At 37.1% G+C, this 23,268-nt stretch overlaps 1 protein-coding gene across 1 annotated transcript in view; it reads right to left on the minus strand.

Moving 5' to 3' along the window:
- The window catches only part of MYH15 (myosin heavy chain 15), a 221,029-nt gene that overhangs the window by 76,650 nt on the left and 121,111 nt on the right, over window positions 1–23,268 (minus strand). The window contains exon 28 of the mRNA XM_070072033.1: window positions 5,851–5,977. Coding sequence (XP_069928134.1) covers window positions 5,851–5,977 — 127 coding nt within the window. The remainder of the gene's footprint in view (window positions 1–5,850; window positions 5,978–23,268) is intronic.

A 23,268-nucleotide genomic window follows, 5' to 3' on the forward strand; every position in this document is an offset into this window, starting at 1 on the left:
GTCTCTCCCTCTCCCTGTCTGTAACTCTAGCTCTCAAATAAATAAACAAATAAATGTTAAAAAAGGAAATTTTATAGCAATAAGTGCCTACATTTAAAATGGAAAAGCATCAAATAACTAATGCAACAATGAATCTAAATGACTTAGAAAAACAAGAACAAGCCAACTCCAAAATTGGTAGAAGGAAAAAAATAGTAAAATTTAGAGAATAAACAAAATAGAAATTAAAAACTGTATAAGACAAATGAGACAAATACCTATTTTTGAAAAAATAAATAAGGTAATAAAGTATTGGCCCAACTAATCAAGAGAAAAAGGGAGGAGGTTCAAATCAATAAAATTAGGGACAAAAAAGGGGATATTATAAATGATACCACAGAAATAGAATCATTAGGGACTATTATGGACTACTATATGCAAACAAATTGGAAGATCTGGAAGAAAAGGATAGGTTTACTGATGCATGTAAGTCACCAAAATTGAGGCAAAAAGACATAGAAAACCTGAATGGACAAATAACAAGGTTGAGATTGAATCTGTAATAAAGAATCTTCCAATCTTTACTACTGAAGTATATAAAACTTTTAAAGAAGAACTAGTACCATTTCTTCTCAAACAATTCAGAAGGATCCAAAAGGAGGAAACCCTTTCCAAACTCATTCTGTGAATCCAGCATAACCTTAGTTCCAAAAATAGGCAAAGATATAAAATATAGAAAACAATAGACCGGCGCCGCACTCAATAGGTTAATCCTCCACCTAGCGACGCCGGCACACCGGGTTCTAGTCCCGGTTGCCCCTCTTCCAGGCCAGCTCTCTGTGTGGCCCTGGAAGGCAGTGGAGGATGGCCCAAGTGCTTGGGCCCTGCACCCACATGGGAGACCAGGAGAAGCACCTGGCTCCTGCCTTCGGATCAGTGTGGTGCGCTGGCCGCAGCGCGCCAGCCGTGGCGGTCATTGGTGGGTGAACCAACGGCAAAAGGAAGACCTTTCTCTCTGTCTCTCTCTCTTTCTCACTATCCACTCTGCCTGTCAAAAAAAAAAAAATAGACAAATATATTTGAGGAACATACATACAAAAATCCTCAACAAAATACTAGCAAAGAGAATCCAACAACACATCAAAAATTCCCACCCTAACCAAACAGGATTTATCCCAGAGATGCTCCTACATATACAAACAGGATACATCACATCAAAAAAATGAAAGATAAAAACCATATTATCAGCTCAATAGATGCAGAGAAAGTATTTTATAAAATACAACATCCTTTCATGATAAAAATCTTAGAGAAAAATGGGTATAGAAGGAACATACCGTAACACAGTAAAGGCAATGCATGGCAAGCCCAGAGTCGACATCATATTGAATAGGGAAAAACTGAAAACATTTACAGTAAGATCTGGAACCAGATAAAGTTATATACTCACACTACTATTATTCAATATAGTTATACAAGTTTTAGCCAGAGCCATTAGGCAGGAAAATGAATGTAAAGGAACACAAATTGGAAAGGAAGAAGTAAAAATTAACCCTGTGTAGAGATAACATAATTCTTTTATATAGGAGAACCTAAATACTCCACTAGTTGGCTATCAGAACTGATAAGAGAATATGACAGAGTTTCAGGATATAAAGTTAACAAACAAAAATCAGTTGCATTCTTATATACCAACGATGATCTGGCAGAGAAAGAAATTATGAGACCAATCTCATTCTCAACAGCTACAAAAATTTAAATACCTTTGGATAAATTTATCCAAGGATGTAAATGATCTCTACAATGAAAATGATAACACATTAATGAGAGAAATAGAAAACACAAAAAAGGAGAATATTTCCTGTTCATGGATTAGAAGAATTAATATTATCAAAATGTCCATTATACCCAAAGCAATCTACACACTGTAATCTCTATCGATCTACACACATACTTCACAGAAATAGAAAAAAAAAGCCTAAAATTTGTATGGGAACACAAAACACCCTGAGTAGCCAAAGCAATCCTAAACAGCAAAAACAAATCTGGAGGCATTACATGTTAGATTTGAATACATACTAAAGGATATTATAATTAAAACAGCCTGGTACTGACATAAAAATAGACTTGTAGACCAATGGAATAGAATACAATCCCCAGAAAGTAACCTGTGCATCTACAACCAAGTAATCTGAAAAACAAAATAAAAACCACTCCCTAGAGAAAGGGCAGTCTTTCAACAAATAGTGTTGGGAAAATTGGATTTCCACATGCAGATGTCTGAAACAAGACCCACACCTTACCTTCTACAAAAATCAACTGACAATGGATAAGAGATATAAATTTGAGATCTGGAACTATCAAACTACTAGAGGAAAATATAGTGAAAACATTGTAATATATAGGCCTAAGTAAAGACTCCTAGGTAAGACACCCCCAAAGCAAGGTAATATAGTAAAATTAGATTAAATCAAGCTAAGACACTTCATATAGAAAAGGAAACATTTAACAAAGTGAAGAGACAACAGACAGAATGGGAGAAAATATTTGCAAACCATGCAGTTTATAAAGGCTTTATATCCAGGCTATATAAGGATGTGAAAAAACTCAACAGCTACAAAGCAAAGAATCCAGTTAGGAAATGAGCAAAGGATATGAACAAATGTCTTTGTAAGGACAAGAAACACATGAAAAAATGCTCAGGATCATTAGTCATAACAGAAATGCAAGCAAAAACCACAAAAGTATCACCTCACTCCAGTTACAATGACTATTATCCAAAACTCAAAGTAACAAATGCTGGTGAGGTTGTGAAGAACAGGGTGCCCTAACACCCTGGGTATATGTGTGAAATCAAATTGATAGATCTGTTGTAGAAAACAGTATGGAGAGTCCTCAGAGAATTACTAATGTATATGCCATGTGACTCAGCTATCCCATTCTGGGGAATATGTCCAATGAAGGTGAAGTTAGCATATGAAAGAGATACGTGCACCCCATGTTCATAGCATCTTAATTAATAATAATAATAATAATAAAAGTATAGAATCAACCTAAATACCCAACTGCTGACTGGAAGAAAATATGGTATATATACATGATGGAATATTACCCAGCCATAGAAAAGAATGAAATCTTGACATGTGCAATAAGGTAAATGGAACTGGAAATCATTATGTTAGGTGAAACAGCCAGATTCAGAAATGCCACATTTTCTCTTATTTGTGGAAGAATATATAGAGTGTAAAAATGGGGGGATGCCAGATCAGCTAGTATATAATAATAAACATTGCTTCAAGGCCAGTGTTAGGGCACAGTGGGTTAAGCTACCACCTATGATGCTGGCATTCCACATGAGCACCAGTTCAAGCACCAGGTGCTCCAGTTCTGACCCAGCTGTCTGCTAATGTGCCTGAAAAAAACAGTGGAAGATGATCTGCGTGCTTGTGCCCCTGCCACTCACCTGGGAGACTTGATGGAGTTTCCTGCCCCTGGCTTCCTCTTGGCCCAGCCCCTGCCATTGTAGCTACTTGGGGAGTAAACCAGCAGATGAAAACTCTCTCTCTCTCCCTCGCTCTCTCTCTCTAACTCTGCCTTTCAAATAAATAAATAAATCTTTAAAATAATTCACTGAATTATACAATGTACATGATGATATATATCCTTTTTTTTCACATGTTATAGTCATGGTCATGAATCCCTAACCTTATGATTTTTTTAGATTTATTTATTTATTTGAAAGCAGAGTTACAGAGTGAGAGAAGGAGAGAGAGAGTGTGTGTGAGAGAAAGAGAGAGCTATCTTCCATCTGCTGCTTCACTCCCCAAATGGCTGCAATGACTGGGGCTGAGCCAGGCTGAAGCCAGGAGCCCAGAGCTTCTTCTGGGTCTTACCATGTGGAGACTTGTGCCATCCTCCCCTGCTTTTCCAGGCATGTTAGCAGGGAGCTGGATGGAAAGTGGAGCAGCTTGAACTCGAACCTACACCCATATGGGATGACAGAACTGCAGGCTGTGGCTTAACCCACTGTGCCACAATGCTAGCCCCACTTTATGATGTTAATATCCCTGTTTACAAGAAAAAATTGTGTATACACATATGTGCATTTTGTCTACATATGAAGTGGATATGACAAAATGCTAAAAATTGTTAAATTTTAAAAATAACCAAAAAGAAAAAAAAAAAGAATAGTCTTATTCAGTGTCCTTTCTGGAGCCCAAAATATTTCCTCTTTTAGATTCCCAGGGTTGTATTTTGCCAAATTATTTTAATTTAACTTTGAGCCTAGATTTAGAAACGGCAGTGTCCACTGGCAGAAAAATGCTGCCCAGCCTAAATCATCTTCATTCTCTATTTTGAAGGGTGTGCTTATGGGGCATCAAGAATATATTATTTATTTTCATTGACCTATGAAATATATCTCTGGAAATGTATTCGTACAGTTAATTGGAATCACAAACATCTATCCACACACTGATCATAGCAGAGAAACAAGTCAAGCTATGAGGCAAGGTCTAATTGATGGATTGAAAGTAGCCACTACAAATGCCTGACTATACAAGACACAAAAAGTTTGTAAATAATTGAAATATAAATGATTGGAAATAGATGATGGATTGCTATAGATAGAAATATATTGACAGTAAAGAATAAACCATGGGACTTTTTTCCTTTAACTTATTCATCAAATGTTTCTGTAACACCAAAAACTGTTGGCCAGTTTTCTAGATAAATTATGAACCTCAGTTCACAGAACAAAGAACTGTGCCCTGCTTATCTTCTGACAGATGGAAACAAACACATTTATCATGCTAAGTATGCAGTTTGTTTGAAGGTAATAAATAATATGAAATGGGAAGTGTGTTGAGGAAATGAGTTGCCAGTGCTGAAATATCACCTATGTAGACTTTCCCCAAATATCCATATGACTAACCTCATCTCCAAGTCTTTGCAGAATTAATAAGGTGTTCAAGCAGGAGAAAACAACTAGAGAATGACTCTAGGTTGATAGTACTTGGAGTGTATAAAATACAGCAACAAGATCACTGTATCTAAGAAGAGAGAAGAGGCAGCCAGAAGAAAAGATAATAAAGATTATGAAGGCCTATTCATGTAGGCACATGTAGCCATGTATAGGCTATGGCCTTTACTGAGTGTAAAAAAAAAAATCCAGATTCATTATTAGAAATTAGAAACTGTGCCTATTCAATAGTATAGAAATTGAAGGGGCCAGCATTGTGGCATAACAGGTTAAGCTGTCTGAGACACTGGCATCCCACATGGGTGCCTTTTCCAGTTTTGGCTGCCCCACTCCCAATCCAGCTCCTTGCTAAGGCATCTGGGAAATCAGTGGAGGATGGCTCAGTGCTTGAGCCCCTGCACTCACATAGGAGACCCAGAAGACCCTCCTGGCTCCCAGCTTTGTTCTGGCTCACTTCCAGCCTTTGTGGCCATTTGAGGAGTGAACCAGTGGATGAAAGATCTCTCTCTATCTCCCTCTCTCTACATATAACTCTGCTTTTCAAATAAACAAAATAAATCTTTTTTTAAAAAAAATTCTAAAAATAAGTCATGTCTGGTAGACTGTGTAAATAGCCTTTACGATCATTTGATCTTAAAAATCGCTTCATTTAACTGCATGCTATTTTCCCACATTATGGAACAGAACTAAGCAGAGCCTCCCAAGGAGGCATGGAGGCAACCTTTCCCACACAAACCACACATGGGTGGGCAGGGTATGTCTGAGGCTGCATTCCTCCTCTAGGAACTTGAAATGGCCACTCCGTTTCAGCAGGTTCTTCATTATCTTTGTTATGTCTCTGTGTGTCTGCTGGGGTTGAGAGTTACAAGCAAGGCAGCACATTTCCTTACCGCGCTCATTCCGTAGCTTTGTCTTCTGTGCTGTCAGGTCATTTGCCAGTTGAGTCACCTCATCCAGTTTTGCATTTGCCTCATGCAAGTGCTCTTCATACTGACCACAGAGTTTCTCAGCATTAGCCTATGAGTTGAGAAAGAAGGGTTGGTTACGGCTGATAGAGGCCATGCTGAATGAGCTACACAAGGAAGGAAGCGATTGATGGCTCCTGGGAACCATGTGCTGTCTTCTGCAGTAACAACCACGGCCAGCTTTGGTAAACCTCATGTTCTCACTTAAGCAAGAACAATAAATCTAGAATCTGTACCCCTAAGAGATCTAAGCTACCCAGACTGTGGGTGTCAGTAAAGAAGCCCAGTTCCCAGGGTATTACAACTCTTTTTAGAATTCTTAGCTCTTCTGAAAACTGAAACATGTCAAATGCTAATGAAGTACATGATCATTTCCTAATATTATATACTCAATTGTCTTCCTTTTACACTATAATATGAATTTCATGAGGCCAAAGATTCTATCTCTTCACAGATATACTATTCCCCCACCCCATCTAGGAAATACTAGAAATGCTACTGCCTAGCACATGGCAGAAACTCAGAAAAAGGAGAGCCACAGAAGGAGGAGAGAGAGGGCACAGGAGAGGAAAGGAGAAAGAAGCAAATCTAGAGGGCTGACCAAGCAGGCTAGAATATTACAGTAGGATTTGAGCTGCAGTAGCCTAATGATGGACAGATAAACTGTCAAAGCAACTGCACCTTCCTCATCACTATGGCTGCAAGCTCAAGGTAACCCTGTGGCGCTAACACTTCAATCTCAAACTGCAGCTTCTCTGAATTAGCTTTCTATGCTTGCAGAAAGTACATGCCATTGGTCTTTGCACTTCTACCTGACAGGTAACCAAACTAATCACCAGACTGCTGCCACACTGTAGAAACTCATGCTCATGATTTTAGACTCAAGATCCTCAGACAAGACTAAAAGCTGCCAGCTAACCTAGAAGTTAGCTGTAGTTTGTCTTACTATATGTTCAGCAATGGTAAAGTGACATTGGTGGACCCTCTCAATTCTGTAGATTTCACATAGCTGTTTTTGTGAAACTCACCTATATATGACCTGTGAATGCTTTCCATCTCTCCTCCATCACTGATGATAATCAGAAAACTAATACTGATAGCAACCATAGTTAATATGTTATAGTTATTATGTGCCTATTTCATACTCAGCTCTCTTCTAGACTCTTTTACATGTATTAAATCTCAATACAGTGATCCCATAAGACCTTTTTCTGTAACAACAAAAAATGCTATGGAAACATAAGAACAAAGTGACAAAGAAAGTATTCCATTGATGTCATTTTGAGAGCAATGTGAAACCTCATGAAATGGTAAAAGCTAGTGGTGAGCCTAATAGTTTAAATTTAATCTGATGGTCATGATAGAACAATAGCCAAAGACTAGGTAAATTCATAAGGTAAAACTGGATTTCCCTCTGTGGGAAACTTACAAATCTCCAAAAACCTTGGCCAGAATGCTGTGTTGAAAGTTGTTATATTTGGGGGTGGAGTTAGAATCATGCCAGGGGATCCCAATACAATCCCATCAAGGTGGCAAGTACCAATGCCATCTCACTAGTCCAAGTGATCAATTTCAGTTCACAATTGATCACACTGATAGGTCTAAGAGTCAAAGGGATCACACAAACAAGACTAATGTCTGCTAATACTAGCTGATAGAATCAAAAATCCGGGAGAGAATGATCCATCATGGGAAGCAGGATACACAGTAGACTCATAGAATGGCAGATGTCCTAAATAGCACTCTGGCCTCAGAATCAGCCCTTAAGGCATTCAGATCTGGCTGAAGAGCCCATGAGAGTATTTTAGGCATGGAAAGCCAAGACACCCTGGAAAAAAAAAAAGGAAGACCTAAATGGAAGATCTCTGCGAGTAAGATCCCAGTGGAAAGAACGGGGCCATCAAAGAAGGAGGTACCTTTCTCTGAAGGGAGGAGAGAACTTCCACTTTGACTATTTCCCTGTTGGAATAAGATCCAAGTCGGCGAACTCAAAAGGCTTCCATAGCCTTGGCAACTCATGACTAGAGCCTAGGGAGATTACTGACGCCATAAACAAGAGTGTCAAATTGTTAACAATAGGAGTCACTGTATACTTACTTCTCATGTGGGATCTGTCCTTAATGTGTTGTCCAATGTGAAGTAATGCTATAACTAGTACTGAAACAGTATTTCCCACTTTGTGTTTCTGTGTGGGTGCAAACTGATGAAATCTTTACTTAATATATACTGAATTGATCTTCTGTATATAAAGATAATTGAAAATGAATCTTGATGTGAATGGAATGGGAGAAGGAACAGGAGATGGGAGGGGTGTGAGTGGGAGGGAAATTATGGGGGGGGGGGAAGCCATTGTAATCCATAAACTGTACTTTGAAAATTTATATTTACTAAATAAAAATAAATAAAAAATTTTAAAAAAAAGATTTTATTTATTTACTTGAAAGAGTTACACAGAGATAGAAGGATAGGCAGAGAGAGATCTTCCATCCACTGGTTCACTCCCCAGCTGGCCACAATGGTTGGAGCTGTGCCGATCCAAAGGCAGGAGCCAGGAGCTTCCTTCAGGTCTTCCGATGCTGGTGCAGGAGCCCAAGGATTTGCGCCATCTTCTACTGCTTTCCCAGGTCATAGCAGTTAGCTGGATCAGAGTGGAGCAGCCAGGTCTCAAACTGGTGCCCATATGGGATGCTGGCACTGCAGGCGGTGGCTTTACTCAGCTACACCACAGCACCGTAGTGGGGGGGGGGGGAGGCTGACTGCCTAGCATTTTGACATAGCAGTTTATGGCATGGCATGCAATGCCAGAATCTTGTATGTTCTTTGGTTTAAATCCTGGCTTCTCCGCTTCCAATCCAGCTCCCTACTAATATGCCTGGAAAGCAGTAGATGGCCCAAGTCCTGGGCTCCTGCTACATATAAGGGAGAACTGGGTAAAATTCTGGGTTCCTGACCTCAGCCCAAAACAGCCCTGACCATTACAGCCATTTGGGGAGTGGACCAGCAGATGGAAAATCTCTCTTTCTTACTCTGTAACTCTGCCTTTCAAATAAATAAATAAATCTGTAAAAGAAAAGAAAATTGTTATCTTTGAGTTACGTTGTTGACTATTTTAAGCATTCTATGCAAGACTATCAACTTACATCATCTTATATCTCCAAAATAGGGATTGACATATAATAAACAGTCAGTAAATGCCTATGGTATTCAAATTCCTGCAAATCTAAGTGAGAGGTTGCCCAACATACCCACTGAAGTTTACTAAGGTCACATTAAACTTTTCTCATAAATGCCAATCCTCAAATTAGCTTTGTAATTTGGTCAAGATATGACCTATGGGTTTGCACTCAAATGAAGAACTGAATCAATGCAGGCCCATTTGAAGACTAACATGGATTACCTTGTAGTTTTAGCTTACAGGTGTTCTATTGTACAGCCAGGCTTCACAGTGATTGTGAAATAAGATCTGGCAAGTATTCCATGACCAGCATTTCATATAATGCCATCAGCATCATATAGATAAGAGAATTAAAGTTAAATGCCACTCATACCAAACTATGTAAACTCTCTATTCACAACAAAAATCTTTATTAATGATAAATGTAACAAGTTTAAGTTGCTTCTAGAATTTCAATTTAAAGTTGAATATGTTTACTCTCATTTCTGAAAGTGATTTTGACAATCATATTTGGCAGACTCACTTTTCCCCTCACAGTATACCCCAAGAGTTCTTAGTTGCTCTGTTTTATAAATGAGAAAACCAAACAAAATGCTAAATATCTTGGCCAAAATCACACAGATAATAAGTATGAATACTGAGATTTCAATTGAAACTGGCTTGCAGGTGCAAAATAGAAAAACAAAAGCTTCCTAAGAACTGATTGTAGTGATAATAAAGTAGTGGTACAAACAGCAATAGAAATGTTAAGGATTAATGAACTTGATGTCCTCGTTGGCTCAAGTTGTCCTAAGTCTTGGGTCCCAAAGTACATAAAAGTATGATGAACCTACTATGCAAACCATCTTTATTTTATGATGTCTTCAATTATAACTGACTCATTAACTGAGCCAGGAAGAAGAAAACATCCAGGTGTGAGAAATGTCACTGTGTTTATGGTTCTGGATACTCTATGCTATGCACCTGTCTGCCGGAGGTGAAACAGCACAAGTTTTTACAAGACAGCTCATGCAGTGGTATATGGAAAGGGAAATAAAAGAAACTAGAGTTCCCAGTTTTCAAGTGAGGTCCACATAGAGAGGGCCCACAGACTGTATTTCTGGAGTGGACAGATAGAAAAGACAACTGGCCTTAGGCATCCTTCACATGGTAAGTTTCCACAGGCATCACCAACTACTGATACAGTATTTTCAATTTACTTTTAAAATTTTATTTGTTTTTATTTATTTAAAAGGCAGAGAAGTGGGGAGAGAGAGAGAGAGAGAAAGAGAAAGAGAAAGAGAGAGAGAGAGAGAGAGAGAGAGAGAGAGAGAGAGAATCTTTCATCCATGGTTTACTTCCCAAATGGCTGCAACATCCAGCAGTGGAGCAGGCCAATGCCAGGTGCTTGGAAATCAATCTGGTCTCAGATCTAAGTGTCAGTGACCCAAGTAATAGAGTCATCACTTGCTGCCTCCCAGGTTTCACATTAGTAGGAAGCTAGAATTGGAAGTGGAATTGGTTCTCAAACCCAGGCACCATTGTATGGAATTTGTGTATAGCAAGGAGCATCTTAACCTCTGTGCCAAATGCCCACATTGATATATAAGCAAGAGCTACAAAAAGCAATAAGGTTATTTAAAAGAAGACTTTAAGGAATATAACATACAAAACAGTTGTATCTTCAAAAGAATTTCAAATTTAAGCATAAGGATAAACTAAATTTTTATAATAGAAAAGAAGAAGATAATGGAATATGCATTCATCTTAAAGTTGGTTCTTAAAACTGTGCATAAAAATGATGCCTCTCAGAAATGTAGGAGCCAATGGGAATTCAGAATCGTCAAATAATTGTGAGATTGCCTTTAAATTCTAAATTGCCTTGGGCCTTTCTGTCAGCATAATCCACTTGTGAAAGTGATTCAGCTTCCACTGTACCACTGAGTATTTCAACTGAGCATTGGGACTCTTGGCATTATATTTCAGAAAAAATTAAAATAAACATTCAAGAAAAAATTCAAAATAAGCTGTAGACCTACAAGAGTAAATAGAATCAATATTTCCCACCAACAAACATTTAAGTCAGTGGCAAAATGTGGTCACCCACAGACATACATAGGATTTGGAGTTGAAGCTCATGTCTGCTACATAATTGTATGACCATGAAGAAACCACTGAATGCAGGAGTCCCAAGAGGTACATATATAATGCTAGCAACTGAATGAAAAGGTGGTACAAAGCATTGTAGTAAATATGGATAAAATAACACCTAGTTTCTATCACAGGGATGGTTTCTATTTAAGCATTGCTAAAGGACTTTATAACATGCAGCAAGCAGTATATATTGGATATCATTAATTGATCAAATATCCATATTATGGATATTCTTGCAGAATAAAAGGAAAAAGGCATTGACAATATGCTAACTGAAATAAATGTTGAAAATGTCCCAGGTCTAGAAAGAGACATGGACTTCCAGATACAAGAAGCTCAAAGAACCCAAGACACTCTGAAAAAAAAAAAAAAAAAAGACCTAAATGAAAGATCTCTGCAAGTGAGATCCCAGTGGAAAGAACAGGGCCATCAAAGAAGGAGGTACCTTTCTCTGAAGGGAGGAGAGAACTTCCACTTTGACTATTTCCCTGTTGGAATAAGATCCAAGTCGGCGAACTCAAAAGGCTTCCATCGCCTTGGCAACTCATGACTAGAGCCTAGGGAGATTACTGACACCATAAACAAGAGTGTCAAATTGTTAAGTCAACAACAGGAGTCACTGTATACTTACTTCTCATGTGGGATCTGTCCTTAATGTGTTGTCGAATGCGAAGTAATGCTATAACTAGTACTGAAACAGTATTTCCCACTTTGTGTTTCTGTGTGGGTGCAAACTGATGAACTCTTTACTTAATGTATACTGAATTGATCTTCTGTATATAAAGATAATTGAAAATGAAAAAAAATCGTCTTTATGGATAGAAAATAAACCAAACTAATCTATCTCACTGGTTATATTCTTTAAAAATGTGGGGAAAATATTTTATAATTTGAAAAACGTGTTTTGTGTGGTTACGGTGTGTCAGGTGGTCCTCTGATACTTAGGTTTAATGTTCTGGCTATGAAAGCAGCAGATGAGGTTACTTTTCTGATTTAATTTATCATCAACACATGGAGATGTGGATGAAAAGAAGGAAAAAGACAATTGGATGGCTAAAGTTGGTTCTGTCATAGAAAATTGTTGCAATACACAAAATGTCTTCAAAGAGTTCAGGAAAATACATGTTGTACTATGTGAATTAAGAGTAAAACTAGGATTCAAACAGTACTTTATACTTGGTATGTCTGTGTGGGTGCAAACTGTTGAAATTTTTCTACTAATCTTTATACTAAATACTAATACTTTATACTAAATATTTACTATATACTAAGTTGATCTTCTGTATATAAAGATAATTAAAAATGAAACTAATGTAGAATAGGATGGGACAGGGAGTAGGAGATGGGATGATTTGCAGGTGGGAGGGTGGTTATGGGGGGAAAAACTGCTATAATCCAGAAGTTGTACTTTCAAAATTTATATTTATTAAATAAATATTTAAAAAATGCATGTTACAAAAAAAAGAAACACATTTTTCCAACAATGATGCATGCAGACTGAAAGTGAAAGGTTGGAAAAAGATATTCCATGCCAACAGAAATGAAAAAAAGAGCTGGCATAGCCATCTTAATATCAGACAAAATAAACATTAACACAAAAACTGTTAAGAGAGACAAAGAGGGGCACTATATAATGATTAAGGGATCAATTCATCAGGAAGATGTAGCTATTATAAACGTATATGCACCTAATTACAGGGCACTGGGTTATATAAAAGATATGTTAAGGAACATAAAGGGAGACTTAGATTCCAATGCAATAGTACTTGGGGACTTCCATACTCCACTTTCAGCAATAGACAGATCAACCAGACAGAAGATCAACAAGGAAACAGCAGATTTAATTTACACTATAGCCCAAATGGATCTAACAGATATCTACAGAACTTTTCATCATACACTTAAAGAATACACATTCTTCTCAGCAGAAAATGGAACCTACTTAAGGACTGACCAATTACTAGACTATAAAGCAAGTGTCAGCAATTTCAAAAAGAATTGAAAACATGCCACGAATCTTCTCAGACCACAGTGGAATGAAGTTGGAAATTAGCAACTCAGGAATCCCTAGAGCATACGCAAATACACGGAGACTGAACAACATGCTCCTGAATTGAACACTGGGTCATGGAATAAATCAAAAGAGAAATCAAAAACTTTCTGGAAGTAAATGAGGATAACAGCACAACATACCAAAATTTATGGGACGCAGCAAAAGCAGTGTTAACAGGAAAGTTCATAGCAATAGGTGCCTACATCAAAAAATTGGAAAGGCACCAAATAGATGAGCTATCAGTGCATCTCAAGGAACTAGAAAAACTGCAGCAAATCGGATCCAAATCTAGTAGGAGAAGAGAAATAATTAAAATTAGAGAAGATATCAACAGGATTGAATCAAGAAAAACATTACAAAGGATCAGCAAAATGAAGAGCTGGTTATCTGAAAAAATAAACAAAATTGACACCCCATTGGCCCAACTAACTAAAAAAAGAAAAGACCCAAATCAATAAAATCAGAAATGAAAAAGGGAATGTAACTACAGACACCACAGAAATAAAAAGAATCATCAGAAATTACTGCAAGGACTTGTATGCCAGCAAACAGAGAAACCTATAAGAAATGGATAAATTCCTGGACACATGCAACCTACCTAAATTGAACCAGGAAGACATAGAAAACCTAAACAGACCCATAACTGAGACAGAAATTGAAACAATAATAAAGGCCCTCCCAACAAAGAAAAGCCCAGGACCAGATGGATTCACTGCTGAATTCTACCAGACATTTAAAGAAGAACTAACTCCAACTCTTCTCAAACTATTCAGAACAATTGAAAAAGAGGGAATCCTCCCAAATTCTTTCTATGAAGCCAGCATCACCTTAATTCCTAAGCCGGAAAAAGATGCAGCATTGAAAGAGAATTACAGACCAATATCCCTGATGAACATAGATGCAAAAATCCTCAATAAATTTCTGGCCAATAGACTGCAACAACACATCAGAAAGATCATCCACCCAGACCAAGTGGGATTTATCCCTGGCATGCAGGGATGGTTCAGTGTTTGCAAAACAATGTGAAACACCACATTAACAGACTGCAGAAGAAAAACCATATGATTATCTCAATAGATGCCGAGAAAGCATTTGATAAAATACAACACCCTTTCATGATGAAAACTCTAAGCAAACTGGGTATGGAAGGAACATTCCTCAATACAATCAAAGCAATTTATGAAAAACCCACGGCCAACATCCTATTGAATGGGGAAAAGTTGGAAGCATTTCCACTGAGATCTGGCACCAGACAGGGATGCCCACTCTCACCACTGCTATTTAACATAATTCTGGAAGTTTTAGCCAGAGCCATCAGACAAGAAAAAGAAATTAAAGGAATACAAATTGAGAAGGAAGAAGTCAAACTATCCCTCTTTACAGACGATATGATTCTTTACTTAGAGGATCCAAAGAACTCTACTAAGAGACTATTGGAACTCATAGAGGAGTTTGGCAAAGTAGCAGGGTATAAAATCAATGCACAAAAATCAACAGCCTTTGTATACACAAGCAATGCCACAGCTGAGAAAGAACTGCTAAGATCAATCCCATTCACAATAGCTACAAAAGCAAACAAATACCTTGGAATAAACTTAACCAAGGACGTTAAAGATCTCTACGATGAGAATTACAAAATCTTCAAGAAAGAAATAGAAGAGGGTACCAAAAAATGGAAAAATCTTCCATGCTCATGGATTGGAAGAATCAATATCATCAAAATGTCCATTCTCCCAAAAGCAATTTATGGATTCAATGTGATACCAATCAAAATACCGAAGACCTTCTTCTCAGATCTGGAAAAAATGATACTGAAATTCATATGGAGGCACAGGAGACCTCGAATAGCTAAAGCAATCTTGTACAACAAAAACAAAGCCAGAGGCATCACAATACCAAATTTTAGGACATACTACAGGGCAGTTATAATCAAAACAGCATGGTACTGGTACAGAAACAGATGGATAGACCAATGGAACAGTATTGAAACACCAGAAATCAATCCAAACATCTACAGCCAACTTATGTTTGATGAAGGATCTAAAACCAATCCTTGGAGTAAGGACAGTCTATTCAACATATGGTGCTGGAAAAACTGGATTTCTACATGCAGAAGCATGAAGCAAGACCCCTACCTTACACCTTACACAAAAATCCACTCAACATGGATTAAAGATCTAAATCTACGACCTGACACCATTAAATTATTACAGAACATCGAAGAAACCCTGCAACATATAGGCACAGGCAAAGACTCCTTGAAAAGACCCCGGAGGCACAGGCAGTCAAAGCCAGAATTAACAATTGGGATTGCATCAAATCGAGAAGTTTCTGTACTGCAAAAGAAACAGTCAGGAAAGTAGAGAGGCAACCAACAGAATGGGAAAAAATATTTGCAACTATGCAACAGATAAAGGGTTAATAACTAGAATCTATAAAGAGATCAAGAAACTCCACAACAACAAAACCAACAACCCACTTAAGAGATGGGCCAAGGACCTCAACAGACATTTATCAAAAGAGGAAATCCAAATGGCCAAAAACACATGAAAAAATGTTCAAGATCACTAGCAATCAGGGAAATGCAAATCAAAACCACAATGAGGTTTCACCTCACCCCAATTAGAATGAATGGATAACATACAGAAATGGCTTACATACAGAAATGTACCAACAACAGATGCTTCCGAAGATGTGAGGGAAAAAGGGACACTAACCCATTGTTGGTGGGAATGCAAATTGGTAAAGCCATTATGGAAGTCAGTTTGGAGATTCCTCAGAAACCTGAATATAACCCTACCATACAACCCAGCCATCCCACTCCTTGGAATTTTCCCAAAGGAAATTAAATTGGCAAATAGAAGAGCTGTCTGCACCTCAATGTTTATTGCAGCTCAATTCACAATAGCTAAGACCTGGAATCAACCTAAATGCTCATCAACAGTAGACTGGATAAAGAAATTATGGGATATATACTCTATAGAATACTATACAGCAGTAAAAAAAATGAAATCTGGTCATTTTCAACAAAATGGAGGAATCTGGAAAATATCATGCTGAGTGAAATAAGCCAGTCCAAAAGGGACAAATATCATATGTTCTCCCTGATTGGTGACAGCTGAGTACCTAAAAGGAAACCTGTTGAAGTGAACTCAATAGGCTTCCACAGCCTTGGCAGCCCATGACAAGAGCCTCAGGTGATTACTGATGTCATAAATAAAAGTGTCAATTGTTAAATCAACAACAGGAGTCACTATGCACTTACTCCCCGTGTAGGAGCTCTGTCCTTAATGTCTTGTACTACGTGAATTAACGGTACAACTAGTACTCAAACAGTACTTTATACTTTGTGTTTCTGTATGGGTGCAAACTGTTGAAATCTTTAATTAGTATATATTAATTGATCTTCTGTATATAAAGATAATTGAAAATGAATCTTGATGAAGAATGGGATGAGAGAGGGAGTGGTTGATGGGATGGTTGCAGGTAGAAGGGAGGTTATAGGGGGAAAAAGCCACTATAATCCAAAAATTGTTTTGGAAATTTATATTTATTAAATAAAAGTTTAAAAAAAGCAAAGGAGAAATAAAGTATTTTCCAGATAAGCAAAAACAGAGAATCCACTACTGCAAGACCAGTCTCACAATAAATTATGAAGGGCATTCTGCATTAGGAGAAAACATAATGAAAACACATGTCACCACCAAAAACACTACCAGAGCAGGTAGAATCATTATCCAATCAACAAAATGTCAGGACTTAGTTCTTATATATCAATACCAACCTTGAGTGTAAATCGATTAAATTCACCAATCAAAACATTTAGGTTGACTGAATGGATAAAAAACCATGACCCTTCTATTTCTGCCTACAAAAACTCCCTTCATAAAGATATACACTGACTGAAAGTGAAGGGTTAGAAAAAGATATACCAGGCAAATGTAAACCAAAAGCTAGCAGGTGTTGCTAACCTAATGTCAAATGAAACATATTTTATATCAAAAACTGAAAAATATATAAGGATAGCATATTTTGATAAAAGGTTAAATTCAGCAAGAAGACATGGCAATCATAAGTCTATATGCATTCAACAAAATGCCACCAAGATTTATACAGAAACTACTAGTAGACCTAGAGGAAGAGATATACTCCAATACAATAATAGTAGATGGCTTCAATACCTCACTCTCATCAATGGACAGATATGTAGACAGAAAATCAATATAAAGATACAAAGGAGTTGAAATATACTATCGAGCAAATGGACCTAACAGATATTTATGGGAATTTCACCCAATAGCTACAGAATACACATTCTTCTCATCAGCACATGGAACATTTTCTATGATAGATCACATATTAGGCTATAAAACAGATCTCAACAAATTTGAAAAGATTAAAATCATACTATATTATCTTCTCAGGGTATAAAGCAACAAAACTAGAGTTCAATAACATGAACAATAATTGAACACTCATAAATAAATTGAACTCATAAATACTTGGAAATTAAAATAATATGCTATTGAATGATCAATGGGTCATTTAAGAAATTAAAAAGGAAATCAAACACTTTCTTGAAATAAATGAGAATGAAAAAATATCAAAACCTGTGGAATATATCAAAAGCAGAATTAAGAGACCAATTTATAGCATTGTTTACATTAAAAAAAGAGAAATGTCACAAATTAAAGACCTAATGATTCATCTTAAAGACTTAGAAGAACAAGATAAAAACTAAATCCAAAATCAACAGAAGGAAAGGAATAATAAGGATCAGAGTAGAAATAAACCCCTGGCCAAACTAACAAAGAAAAAAAACTGACACCACTGGAATACAAAGGCTCATAAGAAACTACTATGAAGAACTATATTCTGACTGGAAAACCTTGAAGAAATGGACAAATTCCTATATTCATATAACATATCAAGATTTAAATCAAGAAGATAGAGACGATCTAAACAGACCCATAACAAGCAGTAATCAAAAGTCTTCCATCAAGAAAAAGTCTGGGACCTGATAGTTTTACTACTGAACTCTATAAAACATTCAAAGAGAAAGTAGCTCCAATAATCTTCAAACTATTACAAAATATTGAACAAGATGGAATTCTGCCAAATTCATTTTATGAAGCATTACTTTGATACCAACCAAACCATGACCCGACATAAAAAGAAAATTGCAGACCTATAACATAATGAACCTACATGCAAATATTCTCAACAAAATAGAATGAAATCGAATAAAAATATGATAAATAATGAACAGTGGGATTTATCCCAGAAATGCAAAGGTGGTTCAACATTAAGAAATCAATATACATCATTAACAACATCAATAGAATAATGAACAAAAACCAAATGGTCATCTCAATACATGCAGAGAAAGCATTTGGTAAGATTCAACACCCCTTCATCATAAAATCCTACACAAATTAGGTATAGAAGGAGCATTCCTCAAAATTATGTAGGTTATATATCGCAAATCAACAGCTAATATCACACTGAATGGGGAAAATCTGAAAGCATTTCCCCTCAGATCGAGAATAAGACAAGGATGTCCACTTTTGCTACTCTTATTCAATATAGTACTGGAACCTTAGCAATAACAAGTAGGGAGAAGAAGAAATAAAGGGCATCAAATTTGGAAAAGAGGAAGTCAAATTGTCCATGTTTGCAGGTGATATAATATTATACATGGAAAAACCTAAATACTTCACCAAAAAGCTGTGAGAATTGATAAAACAATTCAGTAAATTTTCAGGTTACAAAATAAACATACAAAAAAGTAGCTTTTCTGTATGATAATAACAAACTCACAGAAGGAGAAATAAAGAAAGGAATCCCATTCACAATAGTCAAAAAAGTCAAATAATTGGAATAAATTTAACCAAAGAAGTGAAAGATCTTTACAGTGGAAATTATCAAATATTAATGAACAAAATCATCATGGACAAACAAAAGAAGGAAAGATATTAATTCCTTATGGATTGGAAGAATCAATATCATTAAAATGCCTATCCCTATCAAAATACCAATAGCATTTTTAGAGAATCAGAAAAAGGCAATGCTAAAATTCAAAAGAAATCACAAGAGATACAGAATAGCCAAAGCCATCCTGACCAAGAAAAATCAAATGGAGACATCACAATACCTGAGTTCAAAGCATACTACAAAGTTATAGTAATTAAAATAGCATGGTACTATCATAAAAACTGTTATACAGATCAATGTAATAGAATAGACAGCCCAGAAATTAATCCACATACATACAACCAACCGGTTTTTGATAAAAGTGCTTATACCATACAGTAGAATAAGGATAATCTCTTCAACAAATGTTGCTGGCAAAACAACGTATATATGTAGAAGAATGAAATTAGATCCATACCTCTCATCATATACAAAAATCACCTCAAGACAAATCAGACCTAAATTTAAGACCTGAAACTATGAAGTTACTGGAAGAAAATGTAGAGGAAACACTCCAAGACATTGGTGTAAGGGACAACTTCTTGAACAAGGCCCCCAAAGCACAGGCAACTAAAGCAAAACTAAACAAATGTGACTATATCAAAGTCATAGCCTTTTGCACAGCAAAGGAAATGATCAATAGAGTGAAGAGATATCCAACAGAATGCGAAAAAATATTTGCAAACCACTTATCTGACCAAAGATTAATAACCCAAATATATCAGCAACTAAAAAGCACAATGACAAAAATCAACCAATCCAGCTGAGTTGGTCAAAGGGTTTCAGTAGACAGTTCTCAAAAGAAGAAATACAAATGGCCAACAGATATATAAAAAATGCTCAACATCACTAGCCATCAGGGAAATGCAAATCAAAACCACAATGAGATATCACCTCACCCCTGTCAGCATGGCTAAAATCCAAAGCACAAAGAATAACAAATGCTGGCGAGGATATGGAAAAATGGGAACACTAATACACTATTGGTGGGAATGTAAATTAGTGCTGCTACTGTGGAAAATAGTGTGGAGATTTTCTTTAAAAAAAGAAACAAACAAACAAACCAGAAGTAGACTTGCATAAGATTCAGTAATCCCTCTACTAGATACATACCAAGAAGACTTGAGCACAATGCATGAAAAAGACACCTGCACCACTCTGTTTATAGCAACACTGTTCATAATGGCCAAAATTTGGGACCAGCCAAGGTGTCTATCATCAGATGAATGGATAAAGAAAATGTGGTATATATACACTATGGAACATTATTCAGCTACATATTTAAAAAAGTGAAATTCTCCCACTTGCAACAAAACAGATGCAACTGGAGGACATCATATTGAATGAAATAATCCAGACACAGAAAGACAAATATGCATGTTCTCTCTCATATGTAGGAGCTAAAATTTAAAAATCAAACAAAAAAGAATGAAAAAATTAAGAAATGTCTGTGTGCTGCAAATATTATTTTCTAAAACTTTATTTTAGGTAGAAGGAGGCAGAATAGGGAGGAAGCACACTGATAGTCTGGAAAAAATAGTTTAATAAAAGTGGAGATACTGTAGTTTCAGGAAAAAGTTAGGGAAAAATCTACAGAGGAAACTCTTCTGGAACTAGTGAGACACGGTGGACTTACGTGGAGGGCACGGATGCCCATGGCTTGGGACCCCAGCCACTGAGTCTACGCACCAGTGCTGGAAAGGGAGGTGAGGTGAAACCGCAGTATCCCGAGACACTGGCAGGGAAGCAGCAGGAAGAGCCTAGAGGGAACAAGACTTAAAGTCCCACTGGGGAAAGTTCACCAGGCTAACAAGAGGAGAGGAAAAAATATATGTAAATAAATAAATAAAAGGGACCGGTGCAGACACGATTCTCTCTCTCCACTCACCTTACAAAGGCAAGCAAAACAAAGAGCAGGTGCCATTTTGGACATAGGTAAAAGCTGTGCCTGCCATCAGCCAAACAGAAAAATCTGACTCTGGTAGGGAGAAATTACAGGAGGTTAGGACCAAGTGAATGTGTGGAACTAATGAACTGAGACTGTGAAAAAAGAAAAAAAAAAGACCGAGAGCGTGGGAGAGGACTCACGGAGTACCGGAGAAGTGAGTACTCTCCAGAGAGGCCACAATCTCGGTAACCTTGGCAACCCAGTGGGGGATTGCAGGGGAATTTGAGCTTACACTGAAGTCTGCACAGATCCTTTGTGTGGTCCTTGGGACAGAGCAGACAAATGTTGTACCCACAGGGGCCAGAGCTCAGAGCTCAGTTCTGCCTTCAACTCTGCTCAGCTGTGTGGATTTACATCCCTTTTGAATAAAAAAAGATAGGGAGAGAGAGAGATTTACCATGCCTAACCTGGGTGTGTCACCTTTGGCACACCCTTAACCCTGAAGAACCGAACAGAGCTCGCTGGCCACACCCATCACAAGCCTCTAAGGATCCATCAAAAGCAGACAGTCCACTTAATCTAGAGTCATAGTATAACAAGAAAACCCACCACAGCGAGGAGGAAAAAAAAAAAAAAGAAGAAACCAAAGAATATCTCTACAATGCCAAGTAACAAATGCAGAAACTGAGGAAACAAGAACAAGGAAGACAATATGATGCCCCCAAATGAACTAGACACCCCAATTCAAGATGAAGATGATGAGATAGAAGAAATGCAAGATACAGATTTCAAAAAAATTATGATAAGAACATCTAGAAGTTGTCAAAAACAAATTCTTGAACTACAGAAATTCTTACTGGACAGGACAGAAAATCTCTCTCATGAAAATGAAATCTTAAGGAGGAATCAAAATGAAATGAAGAAACTAATAAAACATGAAATTGTGATAATGAAAACTTTATATTATACCTTTGTCAAACCAATTGTTAAGAATGTTATACTATTATAGTTTTTATGACCTGTGATCAGTTTAAAATTTATTATATACTAGTGAAACAGTCTTTTTTTTTATTCAATTATTATTTGTAGCTGTTGTCACTATTCCCATTAAATTGGGGCCATTTTGCTTTTCACTTGTTAAACTTCTTATTTGGTGAAGTATTAAGCCTCTTTACTGTAGTGTAAGTTTAAAATATTTCATCACAAAAACTAAAAAAGGAAGAAAAAGAGGAGAAAGAGGGAAGGGATAGAGGAATGGAATATATTATGTTCTTAAGATTATATCTACAAATCATACTGAATCTGTTAAAAAAAGAAAAATTAAAATAATTTTTTAAAAAATAAAGAACTATAAAGCCTTTACAAAAATGTTACAAGAATTCAGGAACATATAACATTTTTAATTCAGTTGAAAAAGGAACACTGGTGAAAAATGGATATTGGGTGAAAGGCAAGCATTTTAAGGTGGCTAATGAAACAAAGAAAGGAATCTAAACTTGGCTAGGTAGGTTGAGGCCAATAACAGTCCACAGGATATCTGAAAAGCAGAAGTGAGGAATTCATTTTTATGCAAAGATATGACTCAGTGAAGCACCCTTTAGAAATAATAATCTGGGGCCAGTGCTATGGTGTAGCGAGTAAAGCTACCACCTGCCGTGCCGGCATCCCATAAGGGTGTTGGTTGGAGTCCCGGCCGCTCTACTTCCGATCCAGCTCTCTGCTATAGCCTGGGAAAGCAGTAGAAGATGGCCCAAGTCCTTGGGCACCTGCACCCATGTGGGAAGACCCAGAAAAAGCTCCTGGCTCCTGGGTTCAGATTGGTGCAGCTCCGGCCATTGTGGCCAACTGGGGAGTGAACCAGTGGATGAAAGATCTCCCTCCCTCCCACCCTCTCTCTCTCTCTCTCTGCCTCTCCTTCTCTCTGTGTGTAACTCTGACTTTCAAGTAAATAAAAATAAATCTTTTAGAAAAAGAAATAATAATCTGATTACTTTATAGGGTGGATTGGAAAAAAGAAAAACTAGAAGCAAAGGAGCTAATTTAGGAATCTATTGCAGTAGTCCAGTTAAGAAGTAGCAAGGGATAGGCACTTGGCACAGCCGTTAGGATGCTGCCTGGAAT

The sequence above is a fragment of the Oryctolagus cuniculus genome, chromosome 4 (assembly GCF_964237555.1).
Source record: "Oryctolagus cuniculus chromosome 4, mOryCun1.1, whole genome shotgun sequence".
Classification (NCBI taxonomy): Eukaryota; Metazoa; Chordata; class Mammalia; order Lagomorpha; family Leporidae; genus Oryctolagus; species Oryctolagus cuniculus.